Below are 18,303 nucleotides of genomic sequence, written 5' to 3'. Positions count from 1 at the left end.
TCTGTGCCGGCAACATTACTGATCTCAACTTATTATCAGACACGTCAATTCCTTGCCGTGGCCGGCTTGTGGTCAGACATCTGCAGAAGTTCCCATCCTACAATATCCCAAAGCTGGTGTTTGCTCACGTCCCGGTGGCTGACTGGTGTCGTTATGGACAAACCGCCCGTTTAACCACTCTGTTCCCAGTCCCCCAAAACTTAGGGGCGAGCTGTGATAAATAAAGTTGGGGGTGGGGAAGGTGTAGCTCCCTTTGATGGACACCCAGCCAGCCAGTTAGCTGTAAAATCCCTCTTGGTAGCTGGTCTTTACTTACTTTACCTATAAAGGGTTAAAAAGTCCCCCAGGTAAAGAAAAGGAAGTGGGCACCTGACCAGAAGAGCCAATGGGAAGGTCGAACTTTTTAAAATGGGGAAAGAAACTTTCCCTTTGTCTGTTATTCTCTCTGGGCTGCAGGGACAGGCAGCCATGCTATCAGCAGCAATACTGTGTAAGGGTTGAACCAGGTATGAAAAATTATTTTCCATTCCTAGCAGGATTCACTGGGACAGGGAATGTCCAGGTAGACGCGATCAGGTTATTTCTTTATTTTGGCTTGTGGACTCCTCTGTGCTAACCCCAGATGCTTTTGTTTGCTTGTAACCCCCAAGAAGCTATTTTGGGTCCTTGATTTTTGGAATTGCTCTTTTAAAAACTAGCAAAACCCTAAGTTCCAGATGTATTTTCTTCCTTTTTGTTTTGAATAAAATTTACCTTTTTAAAGACCAGGACTGGATATTTGGTGTTGTAACAGGTTTGTGCACATGCTGTTTGATTAGCTGGTGGCAATCGCTAATTTCCTGTGTTTTCTGTCTCAGCTCTTCCCCGGAGGGGGGTGAAAGGGTTGAGGGTGCCCCACAGGGAAGAATTCCCAAGTGCTCCTTCCTGGGTCCAAGGGGGGTTTTTTGCATTTGGGTGGTGGCAGCGTTTACCAAGCCGAGGTCAGAGAAAAGCTGTAACCTGGGGAATTTAGTACCGGCCTGGAGTGGCCAGTATTGATTTTTAGAGTCCTTGCGGGCCCCACCTTCTGCACTCAGAGTGCCAGGTTGGGGATTCAGCCCTGACACAAGCGTTGGGCCATTTATCTGTGCCAAAGTTCACAGCTTATTCTAACTGCTGCAGCCCACGTCTTACAGGAGACAGGCCTGGGGGTTCCTTGTGCTACTGCTGAATGAAATGAATGCAAATGCTGGCTCGATGGGTGGCAGAATAAAGGCCTGAATTCCCAGTTGCCCATCCCCCGGAGATCCTTGGTGCTGCCGGGGCGATGCAAAGGGACCGGTGCATAACCAAGAGTCTCCAAAATGAAGGGTGTGTGTCTGTCCCGGTACCTCACGGCTGGCTGGAATCTCTCTGTGTAGTAGCAAATTCATCGAATAAATCCAGATCCTAAATAAACACCTCCAGTGTGCTGTTGTTTTAGGGTGCCCGTTGCTGAGCCTGTCCGCATGAGACTGGGGCGCTGTCAGATGCATTAGCCACTGTGACAAAGTTCCTCCTCTATCTTGGTGGGTCCTGCGCTTATTGGCGGATTTTCTTGCCTCAGAGATTCACCATGTGGGTTGGGGAACAGCCCAGAGACCTTCCCCTCTGGAAGAACCCACAGTCCAGGTCAATTGGGAGGTTTGGGGGGAACCCAGGCCCACCCTCTACTCCGGGTTCCAGCCCAGGGCCCTGTGGACTGCAGCTGTCTATAGTGCCTCCTGTAACAGCTGCATGACAGCTACAACTCCCTGGGCTACTTCCCCATGGCCTCCTCCAAACACCTTCCTTATTCTCACCACAGGACCTTCCTCCTGGTGTCTGATAACGCTTGTGCTCCTCAGTCCTCCTGCAGCGCAGCACTCCCTCTCCGCTCCTTGCACCTCTTGCTCCCAGCTCCTTACACTCGCACCACAAACTGAAGTGAGCTCCTTTTAAAACCCAGGTGCCCTGATTAGCCTGCCTTAATTGATTCTAGCAGCTTCTTCTTAATTGGCTCCAGGTGTCCTAATTAGCCTGCCTGCCTTAACTGGTTCTAGCAGGTTCCTGATTACTCTAGTGCAGCCCCTGGTCTGGTCACTCAGGGAACAGAAAACTACTCCTCCAGTGACCAGTATATTTGCCCTCTACCAGACTCCTGTACCCCACTGGTCTGGGTCTGTCACACCACATGAACATGTGCTTGGCTTTCTGTATGCGTGTGTGTGTGTATAGACATAATACTTGAATTAAAAATCTACATCCCAAGCACACCATGGAGGTTGCAAACTGAGAAGTTAGGAAATGCCAGAACACACGTTGCCAGTGCGAGCTTAATTCAGTCCCCCGGCACGTTTGCAGTGTGCTACAGTCTTTAATTACATGATCACAGACTGTATTTTCTCTACAGCAGCCCTGCCTCAGTCAATATGTCTTTTCCTTCTTGCTGGGGGGCGGTGGTGGTGGTAGGAGAACATCCCAGGCCATATTTTCCCACCGACTATTTCAAGCCTGCACTGTGTTGAATGATTAATGATCCCCCCTGGGCCTCTCCAGAGTTCTCTCCAGGGTATCTGAGGGTATCACAAACATTCATGACTTGGTCTCAGCAACAGCCCTGTGGGACATGGGAAACTGAGGCACGGACACTAGGGGTCCTCACACTCAACCCCCCAGCTCATGTCCAAGTCCGGGTGTGATTCTCACACTAAGCAGGCCCGTGCCTCCCTCCCCCTGATACAGCAGAGGCGCTCTGAGGCCGTGTCTATGTAAGCGGGGGATGGTCCTGCTCTTGTGAGGAACTTTCCTGGTTTCTGCTCTGCCCCGGTGCTATCGGACAGCGACAGGATCTGAGTCCTCGCTCTAACTCCCTTCACCCAGAGGCCGGTTGCCCCCGAGGGTTCCCCTTCCTCCCTCCCATGCGGCAGAGTCCTTGTAACCCCCACAAGGCTGGGCCCAGGATCCGTGGGGGGGGCTGCACCCCCAGTCTCATCGTGGTCACTTGAGCCAGGGGCTTGGGCGTCCCCACTCCGTGCTCTCTCTGCAGCCGGAGGTTAAAGGAACAAGGGCCCCACCTGTGGGCCAGGGACACCACACACAGCCATCTCTGGGATGAGACAAGGTCACCGTCTGTCTCTCAGCCATCCCAGGCCCCGGCCGTGCTGCGGTGACACCATGGGTCAGACCCTGCTCTGGCGGTGCCCACACGCCCTCAGGTGCTAGGGGACAGGACCCTTCTCCCCAGCGTCAGCCCCTCTTTTGGGGCCATGATCCCCCTGCAAGCCCGGCTTGCCAGGCCTCATGCCGGGTGACATCTCTCTGCACTGGGCCCTCTGCCGAGCCCCCCCGGCTCTCCCCAGCCACTCGCCGCCGGTGTCATGTGTGGCTGGGCTGGCGCCGGCTGTCCCAGCTCTGGGTCCACCGCTCCCCCTGCAGCTCGACCCTGACTCCCCATCGGCGCGGCTGGTCTGCACTGCCCCAGCCCCGACTCCCCCTCCTCTGCCCCAACCCAGCTCGCGCTGCTGCTCTCCCCTTAGCTCTGCCCTGACTCAGCCAGCCGCAGCTCAGAGGGAGGTTGGGACCCAGACTGCTCACTCCTTCATTGGCCTGCTGCCCTGTCAATCAGCCGGACCTGGAGTGTTGCCTTCTCCCCATTGGCCCTGGAGCTTGTCAGTCTCAGGGTCCTGATTTCTCTTCGAGCTTTCCCCTTTCTTGTGGTATCAAGAGAGGGGAACCCCCCCCCCCACACACACACTCATTTCAGTGAGGGGCCAGCAGCCCCCGGCACTAGCACCCCTAGTTTTGTGAGGCTCCGCCCATGTGTACGCTGCCCCCCACCCAAATGAGCATTCACCCCACGGCAAGTGCCAGGCCTGGGGGCCAAGGCCCAGCCCAGTAAAGGGCTCTGCACTGCCCTGTGAAATGGGCCTGGGGACCCCCGAGGCTGAATTCCCATTTCCCATCACAGGGGGGAGAGGCAGGGAGGGAGAAGTGGGGGGATGGAGGGGTGTTCTCAGCCCCCTTTGTTCTCCCTATGCTGTAAGCTCTGCCCAGCACCCATGGAGGTTAGAGCAACACCAGGGCTATTGTTAGTTCTACTCTGCCCACTATGGGTGCTTGAAGCCGGGGGTCTGCTAATTAGATGCCAGTGGCTCTGCGCATACACCCGTCTCCCCCTTTGCCAGTTTTTCGAGCGCCCCCCCGCCAGTCCGTTGGAAGTTCCATGGATTTCACTGGGTTTCTATACAGAAGTAAATGCTGCCAGCTGGCCGCAGTGCGGGAGCTACCCCGGGAATCTCACACCCCAGGAACTCCCCCAGAGACTGGTGAAACCTAGAGCCTGTGCTGGTGGGGGCGGCCAAGAAGGGTTTTTGGCCGGAGGGAAGGAGAGAGGAATTGGGAAGTTTTCCCTTCCAGACCAGCTCCCCCCTCTCAGTGATGCCGCCCTGGAGGTATGAGAGAACTGATGCGTTTGCAGCACTTTTGTTCAAAATGAAGCAGGGTGCCCAGTACAGACATTGTTTTTCCGTACTCCAGCATACCCAGTCTCTTGTGCAGGTCTCACCATTTGGAAGAGCTTTTGTCAGCAGATGAGTAGGGAAAGCAGGATTATCAGCGTCTCGGGGAACGTCACTGGGAATTTCAAAACAACTGATTTGAAGAAAAGCCTGCATCTGGGCAGCATTGTCAATAATTCCAGTGTCAGTCACAGTCAAACCTGGAGTACTCATGAATTGCTCTTGCTGCGTAAGATCTACATCTTCCTGTTGCCATTGAGTTTCTTGATTATACCCAGGAGCTTCTGCTGCATCTGTTACTGTTGGCACATCGCCTTCTTGACAACTGTTCTCATGTTCAGGTATTGGCATTGCAATATCACCTGTTGCAGTTACGGAGTTTTCTGTAGCATTGTTTGTTGGGTAGGGCGTGTTTTCCAGTGGTTTGCGAAATGAAGTTATTGGCTTTGAGCTCTTAGCTGCTGCTTCACTCAGTTGTTTTCGCCGTCTCTTGCTTGCACCACTTTCAAATCTCCTCTTCACACTGATCTGTCTGGTCAGTAAGTAGTTTATCTACACTTGAAATCTTCTCCTGTAAACGTACACAAAGGCTGAAACGACTGAAAACGAAGGAATACGAATTAAGAACACAAAAGGAAACAGTCAGACAGGTTATTATCCTTATCACTGAATCAAAACTCAAGCATGCAAGGTGTAATATAACAGGCTGAGCTGAAGACAGAGGGGTGACATATAGATAGTAAACACAGACACGGATAGAGACAGGGATAATGTCCAAAAATGTCTTGATCAACCCTAGTGTTGGTGGTCAAGGGCTTCAGAGAATATACACATACATTTTTTTTTTGAAAAGTACGGAAATGTTTTATTTAAAGCACAACATTACCATTTTAAAAATTCCTTTTTTAAACATTATACATGGAGCTATTCGGGTCTCTCTTTAGACTCCTGGAGATCCTAACCCTGGCTTCTCTCTGGAAGCCCCCTACCCATCTCTACAACCTCAGGGAGAAAAACTGGCCTGAAATACAACCAAGGCCAAAGCACTCTTCTCCACTCAGTTATTCTATAGCTAACTTCCCCCATCCGGGTGTGACGTCATGCGCGTGAGACCCAGTTTGATGCAATGCCCTTGACATGGGGCGGATAAGAATATCTGTCACCAATGAATATTTACACAAGTCAACGAAAAGGAATTTAACAACCTGTTCTGGGAGTGGGAGGGGAGCTGTCGTTATGGAGCCAACTCCATGGCCATCCTTAGTTTCCTTGGGATAGTTTCACTGGACCCCCCCATTTGGTGTCAATTGGCCATTGCTCCATTAGAGTTAATAGAACCAGATCCCGGACTGGTGTCAATTGGCCCTAGCCGCATTGGAGTCTGTGGGGCCTGATCCGCACTTGCTGTGAATTTGCTGTCGCTCTATGATCTACCCCATCCCATGATCTGGCTAAACCCCTCTAATGTGCAAACAGCCGCACCTCTACCCTTGTGACTGAGCTGAGTATCACCTCTATAAAGTTCTATAAAACACAATGGGTTGAGAAAGGGTCAATCTGAACTGTACTTAAAGAGGGAGTGCCCAGGAGTGAGGGTCGTATAACATGTTACCTTTCAGTAAATCATTCACTTTTACTCCCAATGTATATATGAATCTGATCCTGCCTTTGGACTATATATAGAGGAAAGGGGCCGTGCTAGACAGGTTAATGCATCTCTTCGGTTTTACAGAGAACTTGGAGGTGAACTGAACAATTGTGTGGCTGAAGGTAAGAGTTTTGAATGCCGTGTTAAATTATTCTTTGTAATCTTTCGTGATCTGCTGCAAAACATGTAAATCAACGGCTCTCAACCTTTCCAGATGACTGTAACCCTTTCCAGAGTCTGATTTGTCTTGCGTATCCCCAAGTTTCACTGCACTTAAAAACTATTTGCTTACGAAATCAGGCATAAAAATACAAAAGCATCACAGCACATCATTACTGAAAAATTGCTGACTTTCTCACTTCTACCATGTAATTATAAAATAAATCAATTGGGATATAAATATTGCACTTACATTCAGTATAGTCTATAGAGCAGTATAAACAAGTCATTGTCCGTACGAAATTTTAGTTTGTACTGACTTGGCTAGTGCTTTTTATGTAGCCTGTTGTAAAACTAGGCAAATATCTAGATGAGTTGATGTACCCGAAGACCTTTGTGTACCTCCAGGGGTACACGTACCCCTGGCTGAGAACCACCGGCATAAAGGCTGGAGATATATTTCCAGTGCAAGCTCCCATTGTAAAACCCCATGACGATGATAGAGCTGGGATAAAGCGGCTCAGTTTGTGCAAAGGAAAAGACGCCTCACTCATGGAATGGTGTGTGAGTGAAATAGGGAGATTTTCAAAGGCAAAATCGGCAGCGCGGGGGCCAGCGTCTGCTGAAACTCACTGGGAGTCGGGCCTCGAACTCCCTTCGGCTGCTTTGAACGTCGCAGGTTTAGGGAGCAGAGAGGAACCAGTTGACTTACTTGATTTCGACTGTCAAAAAACCTTCAGCAAACTCCCTCACCGTAGGGCAGTAAGGAATCGAAGCAGCCCTGGGGCTGGAGGCAAGGGAGTGTCATGGAGCAGAAACAGGACAACAGCCAGAGAACAGGAGTTTGCAGCGTTGTTGTAGCCATGTGGGTCCCAGGATATTAGAGAGACAAGGTAGGTGAGGGAATAGCTTTTATTGGACCAGCTTCTGCTGGGGAGAGACACAAGCTCTCGAGCTCCGCTGACCCGCAGAAGAGCTCTGTGTCACTCGGAAGCTCGTCTCTTCCCCCACCTTGTGTCTCTAGAAAACAGAGCGGGAATTCATGGGAATTTTGTGTGATGGCAAAAGCTTAAAAGTGGAGGCCTCCAAACTCTATCCTAGACCCAGCGTTCAAGTTACTCAAATGATCTGCAAGGGGGGTGAGCGAGGAGGTGGTGAAATCTGCAGAGGAGGCAACTTACTGAGGTTAGTCAGGAACTTCAGCGAGATCGAATGGAGCTGGGTCAATGGGCAACATGATGGTAGATGAAGTTGAGTCTTGATCAATGCAAAGTAACGGGATTGGAAGGAGTGGAGAGGGGGTTTGGAGCCTCCTAGACCTGACAGGTTCTAACTGAACCGGGCTGATCCAGAGAAGGGACCAGAGCGTCCCCGTAGGAAGATCAATGGACACCTCAGCTCGCTGTGCAGCTGCAGAAGAGAGAAGCGAAGAAGCCGTTGGGCTGCCCAAGGGGGTGGAGATAATGTGGAAAACATTGTAGTGCCCTCTGCAGATGAGCAGGATGCTCTGACCCTGGTGCCCCACAGGCAGCGCCGGTCGCCCCATGTCAGAAGGGACGGTGCAGACCTGGAGCCAATACGGATGAGAGAGTGAAAACTGGGCCAGCCTAGAGCCCTGCAGCGGGACTGGGATCCCATGGGACCCGCAGGACCTCCTGCCATAATAACGGAAGTGGGTAAAAGTATTTTTTTGCGGGGGGGATTGGGTGGGCAAAGAAAGCCGACTGCAGTAATATGAGGGAAAACACGTGACAGCAGCTTGTCATCAATAGAATTTCAACAACATAAAGCAAGTTGTTTTTTTAAAAATAAAGGTTTTTACCCTTAAATTTAAGCGAGGGCTAGAAAGAGGTTTGTTGTATTATAACAGGAGTTAAAGTATTTTGTATGTGGTTTAAACAAGATTTGTTTTATACTTTGAGTAGAAACAATTGTGTCTGACTTCTCTTTATATAGAGAGTATATCAACCAAACTTTTTTTTCAATTTTTTTAAGAAGCATGAGGGAATTTGTCTCTCTTGTGGGATTTGTAGATCTAAGGGTTTTGCGGGTGTGAAAGGAATAAAAATGCAAGAAACAATGCGGGAGTGGCTGGGAGTGGGATTAAAAAAATAGTCCCACGCCGGGCTCCTCTCTGGAGCTCCCGCTCTGTTGTTACTGGGCATGGGGGAGCTGAGAGAAATTTTTTGACCACAACTTTTCTCCACCAAAAAATGCAGGTTTGGGGTGACTGAAACATTTCATGAATTTGCCTCAAATTTGCCGTATTGCTTTAGCAGAAAAAAAAAAATCCTAGGAAAAACATCTTTAAAAAAATTGAAATGTTTTGTCTTGACATTTCCAGAATTAGACATTTTGATTTTTTTCCACTCAAAGTGTCTTTTCATCTCAAAAGTGACGGCAACATTTATTTTTAAACCAATTTAAAATGTTTTAAAATGCTTGAAAATGAACCAAAACCATTTTTTGTTTGGCTTTTCAGTTGGATGAGAAATTGGGCCAACCCAAAATGATTTCTTTCCTGATCTTTTGGAACTGCTAGTGAAGCACAAAATTGGTTATTTGTGCAGCTCTGATCTCTGGTGCTTTCCCCCCTGAATCACGGCTGGAATTCCCTTTCCCTCCTCATTTCGGTCTTGACTCTCTCCTCCTCCCCCCAGCAGAACTCGCTGTGTCAGTCGTGAGAAGCTCCGTTCAGCTCCGAGCCCAGCCCCGTGCACCTCCCAGCACCAGGATGGTTTCCTTCATCCTCTGCCTTCTCCCTGCTCTCCTAGCTACAACGAGTGCACAAACTACCCCAGGTGAGTCATCCGCTGCTGTGGCCATGTAACCCACCCCCCGGGCTTGGACCCTTTATACCCCACGGATCCCCAGTCAGGGGAACATCCAGCATGTGCAGGGAGGGGGATGAGCTCTGTGTGAGGTACAGGGCCCTGTCTACACTACGGCTATTGTAGTGGCTTACCCACAGCGCTGTAGCTGGGCCGGCAGAGCCCCATAGAGAAGACGCCGCCTGTCCCAGTGGAAACATCCCTCTAGGAACTCATCTCCCCGAGCGATGGTAGCCAACCCCAGGGACGCATTCGCCTGTCGACCTGCATCTACTCCAGGGGTTGGGTTGGCCTCGCTGTGATGCTCAGGGTGTGGATTCCCTCCGAGCACCGTAGCTATATCACCCTGGTTAGTGTAGACCAGGCCTGAGGGACACCGTTACTGGACACTGCCCTGAATTCTTATTTCCACCAAGGCCCCTCGGCACTGCTTTGGCAGCACAAAGGGGACTCAATATAGGAGTAAATGACACTGCTTGGGGATCGAGTGTAACCTGGAATCAGGCCTACAATTTCCGGTAGCAGAGGGCTCTCCAACCGAGCAAACAGAGGCAGAATGAGATCCAATGGCTGGGAGTTGAATTTAGACCAATCCATGGTGGAATTAATCCTGGCACCAGCTTCTGAACAGGGAGGGAAGATTCTCCATCCCTTGGTCTCTGTACATTGAGATTGGACGTCCTTCTAAAATATTGGCTGGAGCTCGACCATCAGATATGGGCTGGATGGCAGAATGGCTGGGTGAGGTTCTGTGGGTTGGGCTATGCAGGACTCAGACTAGATCAGCATCAAAGCCTGAAAATCTAGGCCTCTCTAAAAGAAAAGGTGAGAAGCTGCTGTACTTACACAGCTTGTGTGCAGGGCGCTGTACATAAGGACTGAAGGGCAGAGATTGTTCACTTACATGTCCCCAAGAGGTCCCCAGCATGTCCATGTGCTATGGTTAATGCCACTTGTATCAATGGTAATTTGGAGCACAATGGAGAATGAACGTCCTTTTGTTCTTCTTAACAAAGTTTTTTGCTTGGGAATTTCCATCCTGCCCATTCACCACAGATAGGGAATGGGAGACACACAGAGCCCCTGGCATGGGGCAAGAACGGGGGACCCTGGTATGGGGGATGAGGAATGGGGGCACACACAGCTTCTGGCATGAGGTGGGGGTGGTGGGGTTTGCAAGACGTCCTTGCAATAGGGCAGGTAGGAAGAAACCCGAGGAGTCTGTGAGGACCATGGGGAGCTGCCAGGAGCCCCGGGCAGTGCAATGGACTCAGCCAATGCAGGCAGCGAAGCGAGAGACTCTCCAGTACTGTGAATACCTGCACAACGGGAGCCACATCTGGGGTGGGCGGAGCTTATTTTGTGGGCGGAGCCTGGGAAAAGCACCATCCCCTTCACCCATCCCCAGTCTGACCCATGGGTACTCCTGGCCCCGGGGCTGAAATTGTGCAATTGCTGAGTGTCCGGGAGGAAATCGGGTCCGTTAACCCCTCGGTTTGTTTGGAGCAGAGGGGGAAGACTGGGGCTGAGGGACGTGTCAGAGTGACACTGTTACCCCACAGTAAGAAGGAAACACTTGTTCTCGTTCTTTCTCCAGCTGTGACCCTGACATGTGAGAAGTGCTACGGCTCAGCGGACACGTGCCAACCTGCTAAAGATACCTGCACAGTAACGAAGGGTACAGGCGGGTGCATCTCAGGGGTTAGAGAATCTACACTGGGTAGGTGACATTGCCGTGAACCCAGGCACACCCTACCCTGCAGTCTGTCATCAGCGTCATCATCAATAAGGCCAACCCCAACGCGGTCCATCAACAAAACACATTCACCCGGCGCAGAACTCTTAGATTCATAGAGTTTAAGGCCAGAAAGGACCATCATGATCATCTTTCTAGTCTGACCTCCTGCACATTGCAGGCCACAGAACCTCACTCACCCCCTCCTGTAGCAGACCCCTAACCTCTGGCTGAGTCACTGACGTCCTCAAATCATGGATTAAAGACTTCAAGTGACAGAGAATCCACCATTTACTCTAGTTTAAACCTGCAAGTGACCGGTGTCCCCATGCTACAGAAGGAGGCAAAACCCGCTCAGGGTCTGCCAATCTGACCCAGGGGAAAATTCCTTCCAGACCCCAAATCTGACGATCAGTTAGACCTGAGCATAGAATCATAGAATCATAGGGGCAAGACCCTCCAGCCAGACACCTGGGAAAGAATTCTCTGACGTAACTCAGAGTCCTCCCCATCTAGTGTCCCATCACCGGCCATTGGAGATATTTGCTTCCCTTCCCCTCCATAAACTTATCAAGCTCAGGCTTGAAGCCAGTTTGGTTTTTGCTCGCACTGCTCCCCTCTGATGTTTACACACCTTCCTCTAATTTTAAGCCTAAACTTGGTGATGGCCAGTTTTTATCCATTTGTTGCTAGACGCTTGATTTATTCAGGCAACGTTACTGTGTCTTACATGGCGACCTGAAGACACAGAGGTTTGAAATCCTGGACCCAAATTGTAAATCTCCCATTGACTTCAGTGCGGCCTGGATTTCACCCCTTGGGCTTTATTTATTGATTTTTATTCCCTAAGTTTTCATCTCCACAATGGACGGCTGCGCTGCAACAAGCGAAGCTGCTTTGGGTGGAAATGCACGTTCTGAATCGTGTTAAAAAAGGGAAATTGGCGCTTGTAGACTGTTGGCTTGCTCCCAGAATCTTGTATGAAGCTGTTAGTCATCTACTCAAGTCTGGAGCCCTTCCTTACAAGTTTATTCTGCTTGCTTGAGATGCAAATTCAAGATAGTTTTTGCCCCTTTGACTTAAAGAGATTCCAAACCTTCTCCATGTTCAACTCCCTGAGCTCTTCAGGCCAGCGGATTTCACTAGTTCCCTTCATTTCTCAATGTTTGCCCTTTTGAAATCGAAAACTTCAGTTACAGACCTGGTTCTGTTCATCCTTCCATTGAATGAAAGAGATTTGATGGTTCCTTCCATTTACCCTGTAAGAAGGTGTCGCGGGGTAGGTACACTCCATCTCATGTGCAGGATCACGTGTGGTGAGAAGAAGGGAAAAAACTGTAGACCAGTCCGTTAGGTCCTGTGTTCATGACCCTGACTATAAAACATGGTAGTGCGGCCCAGTGGCCAGAGTCAATAAAGTGACCCATCTCTGTGGGATTGCATGGCTGACTGGCCCGTCGGGGAAGTGGGGCACCACTTACTGGTGTGTGGCCTAAGGGGAGGGGGACTCAGGCCCTTCCTACTCCTCCGAGCCCCAGCCCAGGGCCCAGGCAGTGGTGGGGGTGCTCACTGTTATATCCTGGGGGGCAACAGTTTCAGGAAGAAATCACTGGAGACACAGAGAGCTGTAAACCTTGAAGCAGCCATTTATTGCCACACACAGAACTAACCAACAGCCACCCAAAACTGGCTGGGCTATCCCCAAACAAGCTAACTCAATTGCCATAGCAATACAAGATTCTATTACCACGACAACCAAATACACAACACTCACCACCGAGTCAGCGGGGATCCTCCCGAAACACGCTGACTGGTTCCCCAGTTCACTCACTGCAGAAAAGTCTAAGTCCCCTGGGCTGCTTCCTACCCTTTCTCCCTCGACAAGGCTCCGCGGTTCTCACGGGTCTCGGGGGGCCTCAAGTGGCATAGCTCCTGCCGACGTGGTCTCTTCTCCGGGCTCATCAGGCACCCTGGAGTCCGCCTGGAGCTCTGTGTGCCGTGGCTCTGTAAGTGAGGCCAGTAGCAGCTCCCTGAAGAGAGCCTGCATCCTCCCCCTTCACCAGCCTGCCCAGACTGAGTTGGGCTCCTTCCTTTTATATGTGCAGCAGAGTCGGAGGGGTGGGGCTTCCTCAGCCTGCAAAGCACAGTTAACCCTTTGGGGGCTGGTGCGGGGTAGGTACACCCCATCACAGAAGGATGCATAGCACGCCATCAACTTCAACATAGTCTATATCTACATCTAATCTATCTATCTATCCCCATACACCCCCTCTATCTATCTATCTATCTATCTATCTATCTATCTATCTATCTATCTATCCTCATCCACCCCCTCTATCTATCTATCTATCTATCTATCTATCTATCTATCTATCTATCTATCTATCCCCATCCACCCCCTCTATCTATCTATCTATCTATCTATCTATCTATCTATCTATCTATCTATCTATCCCCATCCACCCCCTCTATCTATCTATCTATCTATCTATCTATCTATCTATTCCCAGACACCTATCTCTCTCGCTCTCTCTCTCTGACCACACTCAGGAAATTTTCCCAGCACAGTCACAAATGGGTTTATTAAAACTTCCACCCACTCAGGGTACGGCTGCACTGCAGTTAATGTGGGCCGTGACCCACATTTGGCCCTAACTCCCCCCCCCCCCCACACAGCCCCCTACTATCCACACACAAAATCCTTTAACCTTAGTGGATATGAGCTTTGAGCTCACACTAAGGCAGGTTTTCTAACCCTTCAATCATCCTCGTGGCTCTATTCTGATCCCTCCCCAACTGACCAACATCCTTCCTGAATGGTGGGGCCCAGGACTGGGTACAGGATCCCAGCAGTGTCGCCCCAGGGCCAAACGTGGATGTAACATAACCTCCCTGCTCCTACTCGAGGTTCCCCTCCCAGCCTCTCATTTCCGTTCTTTGTTTTCTTTCTTTACAACAGGTGAGACACCGAGCACTGTCTTCTACAAAGAATGTATAGATGTTTATAATAGTGGCATAAAATCTCCCCTCACTTTTACTGGCGGGGCCGGCAAGTATGTGAGGATCAACACCACACGATGCAACGACACGGATAACTGTAACTCGGCTGTACTGGCAGGTACGTAAGGGGTCTGTTTTTACTGTCTCTGTTTAAGGGCTTGTTCACCTGAACAATTAGAGGGCACTGAGCTGGGGTGTGAATCCATCCGTGTGCCCCTGCTGGTGCACATGAAGAGGTCATTAGAGTGCCTTGAAAGGGGACTCGCTCAAAGCACATTAACGAACAGTTCATACGTGTCAGCAGGGTGCACGTGGACAGGCGCAGGGTAGATTCACACCCCGGCGGACCCTTAGACCTCCCACTTGCCCCAGTCGAATTGTTCATGTGGAGAAACCCCCGGCACAATTGTATTTGTTCCCATTTCTCCCCTTTATTGCCCTACGCGTCCATTTACTCGAATGTCATTTCTGTCGCCACTGAAATACCTGTAGTTGGCGGGTCTCCAAGCCGGGTGGGTAGAACAGTGGGACCTATTTTAAAATGTATTTGAAATCAGAAGGGCGAGGGCTGCCTCGGAGAGAAACAGGAGCAAGCAGCCAGGATACGCTTCCATCTAAACCTTCATAACTAACACCGTACGTAACTTGCAATGTTATTGCAGATTCCACAATATTACGCTTTCACCACAAGTTTGGCAGCGGAAGCCCCGTCGTGCATGGGGAGCCCCGGCCACACCAGGGCTGACAGCAAGTGCCCCTGCTATCAGCCCTGGGCCCCCGTTCTCAGCCCCAGGCGATCGACAGTGGAAAATCACAGAAAAGTCATCATGGACTTTATTACCGCAAATAATAAAGTCTGTTATGACTTTTCCCCATTTTTCCATGGTTTGTCCGCAACTCAGCCGCAAGTTTTTGACAATCATCCCGCAATTCAAGTAGGACCTTATTCATAAGCCTGTCGAGATCGACCTGCAAACTAGTTGGGGACTTTGCGTCTCCCCTCCTGCAGTTGGGAAGCCGTTCCAAAAGCTCCCTCTTCCGGTGTCTGGAAACCTGGTTCAGAGCCCTAGGGCTGTTCATCGCCGGCCAGTTTATCCCTGTGGGTCCTTGTGCGAAAAATTCAAAACCGCCCATTTGGCCATTTCCCAAAACAATGTGATTTCCTGTCGCTTTCAGCGTTTGAAGCAGTGAGTGATCACAGCTGTGACGTAGCCGGTGTCACAGAGCCCTGGGGGGAGAACACACATGGCTGGGATATTGGCACCCAGGGGCACAGCTTGCTCCGGGCAGGCGGGCAGGGACAAAGGGAGGAGCGGTTGCCTTGCATAGCAAAGGCTCCAGACCAGCTAACCAGGAAGAAGAGGTGGATGAGGCTTTTTTTCAATAACAAAATCATGCAAAGCCCAGGACGTGGTAGTGACGTCGGGAAAATAACCCAGCTGGGCACAGATCATCCAGCAAGTTCTGGGAATGCCTTGGAGACACTTTTTATTGCAATCTCCCTCACCTTGCCATGGATTCAGTGCAACCCGCCATGCCCCTCTTGCCCCATTCCCCCCGCCCCGCTCCGCCAGGTCTGTGTATATGCCGCTTTCATCCTCGTCTGCCCTCCCCCCACCATGGTCCTTCTCTCTGTCTGGGAGATCGGTGATTGCGGGTGTCACCATGTTACACCCCCGGGGACGCTGGGCAGAGCGGAGATGGGGATGTGGGGGTGTCAGTGGGGCCATCGACCAGGTGTTTGATCTGAGACAACCGCAGAGGTGGCTGGGCTGATCAGATGGCGGGGGGTGGTGGGGGTGTTTCTGATTTCTCCCAAAGAGGAGCAGGCTTCTGGCCCTGGGTGCCTAGAAAATGCCCAGAAATTCTGAAATTGGTTGGCTGCCAGGTTCAGAGGTTGCCCTTGGGCTGGGGGTGGGGCCTTCGCATGGCTGAGCAATGCAGAATTTGAATGAGGTTTAATCCCCCTGTAACTGTGTCTGTCAGTGCCCACGGAGAACGCCACCAAGAACGGGCTGCAGTGCCCAACCTGTTTTGATCTGAAGTCCAATATCTGCAACGGCCCAATCGCCCTTTGCACAGGGGACGAGACCTATTGCATCGATTTCACGGGAACGATACTGAACGGTAAAGTCTGCCAGCTGGCCGCAGTGCGGCAGCTACCCCAGGAATCTCACACCCCAGGAACTCCCCCGGGACTGGTGAAAACTAGTCTGTGCTGGGCCTTGGGCGGGTGGGGATTGCCAAGAGGGGTTTTTGGCCGGAGGGAAGGAGAGAGGAATTGGGAAGTTTTCCCTTCCAGACCAGCTCCCCCCATCTCAGTGATGCCGCCCTGGAGTTATGACAACGTGTCTCTTGCCATAGGAAGGGTTGTTATGTCGATGATGCAGAGCTGGGGAGAGAACCCAGGAGTCCTGGCTTCCAGCCCTCCCCCTCACTGCTCTAACCACTAGACCCCACCCCGTTTATGTTTAAGGTGGAGCTAAGCTATTGCTCAGTGCGGAAGCTCCTGTTCTCAGTGTGTGTCCAGGACTCCCAGCGCTTTGGGGTGTTTATACAATAACTGAACCGAGCAGTTGGGGCTGCCGGGGACGGTGAGAGCCGGGCGTGTTCCCCAGGGGTGCCGGGCGCTGGGGAAGGAGCCGCTCCTGGCGATCAGCTGGGTCCCAAACTCCAGCTTCAGTCTCTTGTGGAGCTGCAGAAAGGGGCGTGGGGGAGGCAAGAGGGGACCAGACGCCCGCCCTGCCCTGGCCGGTTACAGCGAGAGCAGGGAAATCACCGGGCGGGTGGGAACGGGAGGCAGAGGTGGGAACCGCTGGATGGTGGAGACAGAGGTTCTGGGGGCAGAGAAGGAACCAGAGCTGCCCCCGCCGAATAACAGGCTGGTTTTCTCCATCAGGTTCATCTCCTTCACCATTTGCTGCAAAAGGCTGCGCTACTGCGTCTGCTCAGGACATTAAACCTGGAACCTTCCTGGCTTCAGGACCCTTCATATACCTCTTTTCACGGGCAACCTACGTTCCGGCGGAGAAAACACCCACCACCCCCTCCTCCCCTACAAATGCCACCCTCCTCAAAACAACCCGCAGTGGGGCCAGCCCGGCTCTGGGGAAATTCTCCTTTGCCCTCTACCTGCCTGGCCTGACTGGGCTGCTGCTGGTGAAGCTGCTCTCCTGACCCCGCCCGGCACGGCCCACGCAGCACCTGGTGCCTGTGAATAAAGGCCTGAAGTCCCAGCTGCCCCCCTTCGAGGCCTCTCCGCGCTGCCGGGCGATGCAGAGGGGCCGCTGCATAGCCAAGGGTCTGCCCAGCGTATGGGTGTGTGTCTGTCCCGGTACCTCACGGCTGGCTGGAATCTCTCTGTGCTTTAGCAAATTCACCGAATAAATCAGGATCTGAAATAAAAGCCCCCGGTGTGGTGTTGTGTTCAGGTTACCCGTTGCTGAGCCTGTCCGCATGAGACTGGGGCGCTGGCAGATGCATTAGCCACAGAAGAATTTGCTTGTGTGTGTGTGTGTGCGTGTGTGTGCGTGTGTGTGTGCGTGTGTGTGTGTGTAACCTGAATTAAAAATCTACATCCCAAGCACACCATGGAGGTTGCAAACTGAGAAGTTAGGAAATGCCAGAACACACGTTGCCAGTACAAGTTTAATCCAATCCCCCGGCGCGTTTGCATTGTGCTACAGCCTTTGATTCCACGATCGCACACTGTGCGTTTCCACCGCAGCCCTGCCACGGTCAATACGTCTTTTCCTTCTCCCTCACGGGGGGGGGGGGGGGGGCACCCCAGGCCGTATTTCCCACCCACTGTTCCAACCCCGCACAGCACTGAATTGTTAATTTACTGCCTGTGCCTGTCTCTGCAGTGCTTGCCAGGGTATCTGAGGGCATCACAAACATTAATGACTTGGTCTTTGCAACAGCCCTGTGGGTCCTGGGAAACTGAGGCACGGATACAGGGAGTCCTCACACTAAACCCCCAGCTCACGTCCAAGTGTGGGTGTGATTCTCACACTAAGCAGACCCCTGCCTCCCTTCCCCCGATACAGCAGACGGGCTCTGAGGCCCTGTCTATGTAAGCGGGGGATGGTCCCACTATTGTGGGGAACTTTCCTGGCATCTGCACTGCCCCGGTGCTATCGGACAGCGACAGGATCTGCGTCCTCGTTCCCACTCCCTTCACTCAGAGGCTGGCCTGCCCTCGAGGGCTCCCCTTCCTCCCTCCCATGCGGCAGAGTCCTCGTAACCCCCACAAGGCTGGGCCCAGGATCCCTTGGGGGCTGACCCCCAAGTCTTCTTGTGGTCACTTAGGCCAGGGACTAGGGTGTCCCCACCCCGGGGTGCTCGTTCCACACCTGTGGGCCAGGGACAGCACAACCAGCCGTCTCTGGGACCTGAGAGATGTTCACAGTT

At 51.8% G+C, this 18,303-nt stretch overlaps 1 protein-coding gene across 1 annotated transcript; it reads left to right on the top strand.

Moving 5' to 3' along the window:
* Nucleotides 1-10,387: 10,387 nt before the first annotated feature.
* Nucleotides 10,388-17,245, top strand: LOC117869901 (phospholipase A2 inhibitor and Ly6/PLAUR domain-containing protein-like). Its single transcript, XM_034757004.1, has 5 exons — nt 10,388-10,499; nt 10,753-10,875; nt 13,850-14,008; nt 15,877-16,017; nt 16,790-17,245. The coding sequence occupies exons 1-5, from the start codon at nt 10,388-10,390 to the stop codon at nt 17,065-17,067; spliced, it is 813 nt and encodes a 270-aa protein (XP_034612895.1). The 3' UTR covers nt 17,068-17,245.
* The last annotated feature ends 1,058 nt before the right edge of the window (nt 17,246-18,303 follow it).

The sequence above is a fragment of the Trachemys scripta genome, chromosome 24, assembly GCF_013100865.1.
Source record: "Trachemys scripta elegans isolate TJP31775 chromosome 24, CAS_Tse_1.0, whole genome shotgun sequence".
Lineage (NCBI taxonomy): Eukaryota > Metazoa > Chordata > Testudines > Emydidae > Trachemys > Trachemys scripta.
Note: the sequence above shows the minus strand (reverse complement) of the source record. Positions and strands in the feature narration are given on the sequence as shown.